Raw genomic sequence first — 1707 nt, forward strand, 5'->3', positions numbered from 1 at the left:
AAAAAAAAAAAAAAAAGAAAGAAAGAAATTAAAGACTTAGTAAGTGATTTACACTTTCTTACTATTTCTCTCTCTCTCTTTTTAAAGTGGACAATGAATTTGAAACAGTTGCCACTCAGCTCCTAAAAAGGACCCAAGCTATGCTTAACAAATACAGATGCCTTCTCCTAGAAGACGCCATGGTAAAAGTCATGCTACTGAGCATATTTGTTTTTTAAAACTCCACAGGTCACAGCCACTAAATCAGAGGAAAAAAATTCAAGGAATTATATTTTCAGAACACAGTTTAAAAGGCACAAATATTTAAGATTGTAGTAAAATTAACCTTTAGCTAGTACTACAAAAACATCAGTTAACATTGCTGTACTTGGTGGATCAGTACTCTTGTTTTGTCTTTTAACAAATGAGCAAACTAGAGATTAAGTTAAGTAACTCTCCCAAGTTCATCTAAAAGTTTGTAGCATCATTACAGGGCTGTTATTCAGGCCAAGACTATCTGACCCACCGCCACACTGATACTGGCTGTGGCTTTTCACCAACCCAAAGTTGAAAAGAAGGGCTGATAACAGCTGTTAAAATTAATTTTGTTTTTAATTGAGAGACTTTTAACATACTATCAAATTCATATTTAATTGTAAAGTCTACAACTAGATGGTTTTTAGTATATTCACAGGGTTGTGAAACCATCACAACCATCTAATTCTAGAACATTTTCATCACACTAAATAAAAACTAAAATTAGTTTTGAAGCATCAGTTAATTGGAGAAAGGAGGACGATACCTCAAGAAATGATAGAAGGACAAAACTTATTTTGAGATTTTAGAAGCAGTTCTAAAATCATATGCACTCTAACCTATAAATTGGTCTGTTATATGTCATTTTCAATTTGAGATCAACTTTGAAAATGCAGTGTGGGAGATTTATTGAACTATATTATTAATGTGTGGTATATAATAAATTCCGTGCATATTTACTTAAAAACAGATATTTACTTAAACTTATGCCACCAACATCTATTATAGTTGTTCTCATATTGACAACTATTTCTGAAATAAAACTCTGAGACATCAGAAATGATTATCTCAATGTGAGGAGAGGGCCACTTATTTGGTCAAATTATCTTATATCTGCCATGAATTTTCAGGCTAAATAAGACCCAGAAGTATAATTTAAGATTTGATTCTCTTAACAGGAAGGCCTTACTAAAAAGGAAATTTTTAATAAAATCATAATTAAGGTATAGCAGAATATAAAGTAAAAAGTCATCCTAATGAAAAGGGGAGGGGGAAGAAAGGTACAGAAGTATACAGTAGCTACAATTTGTGTGCAGAAATAAATAAGGAAGCATATATATTCTTTTGTGTACCTAGACTATCTTAAACTGCTAGGCAGGCAGCCCAGGGAGAGGCACTGGGTAGTGGTGGGTGCACAGGGGAGGCAAAGAAGGGAGGCTTCCTTTTTAGGTGCCTGTAGTGCCTTTTGAATACTGTACTAATGTGTAAATTACCTGTAAAAAAAAATTAAGGGCAGCGTCTGTGGCTCAGTGGGTAAAGTGCCGGCCCCATATACCAAAGGTGGCGGGTTCAAACCTGGCCCTGGCCAAACTGCAACAAAAAAATAGCCGGGCGTTATGGCAGGCACCTGTAGTCCCAGCTACTTGGGAGGCTGAGGCAAGAGAATCACCTAAGCCCAAGAGTTGGAGGTTG

General features: G+C 35.5%; 1 protein-coding gene across 1 annotated transcript in view; it reads left to right on the forward strand.

Annotated features, from left to right (window-relative positions):
• The window catches only part of BICRAL (BRD4 interacting chromatin remodeling complex associated protein like), a 50856-nt gene that overhangs the window by 39616 nt on the left and 9533 nt on the right, over window positions 1–1707 (forward strand). Inside the window, exon 9 of the mRNA XM_023512885.1 lies at window positions 88–182. Coding sequence (XP_023368653.1) covers window positions 88–182 — 95 coding nt within the window. The remainder of the gene's footprint in view (window positions 1–87; window positions 183–1707) is intronic.

The sequence above is a fragment of the Otolemur garnettii genome, unplaced genomic scaffold (genome assembly GCF_000181295.1).
Source record: "Otolemur garnettii isolate 467f Iridium unplaced genomic scaffold, OtoGar3 scaffold00031, whole genome shotgun sequence".
Taxonomy (NCBI): domain Eukaryota; kingdom Metazoa; phylum Chordata; class Mammalia; order Primates; family Galagidae; genus Otolemur; species Otolemur garnettii.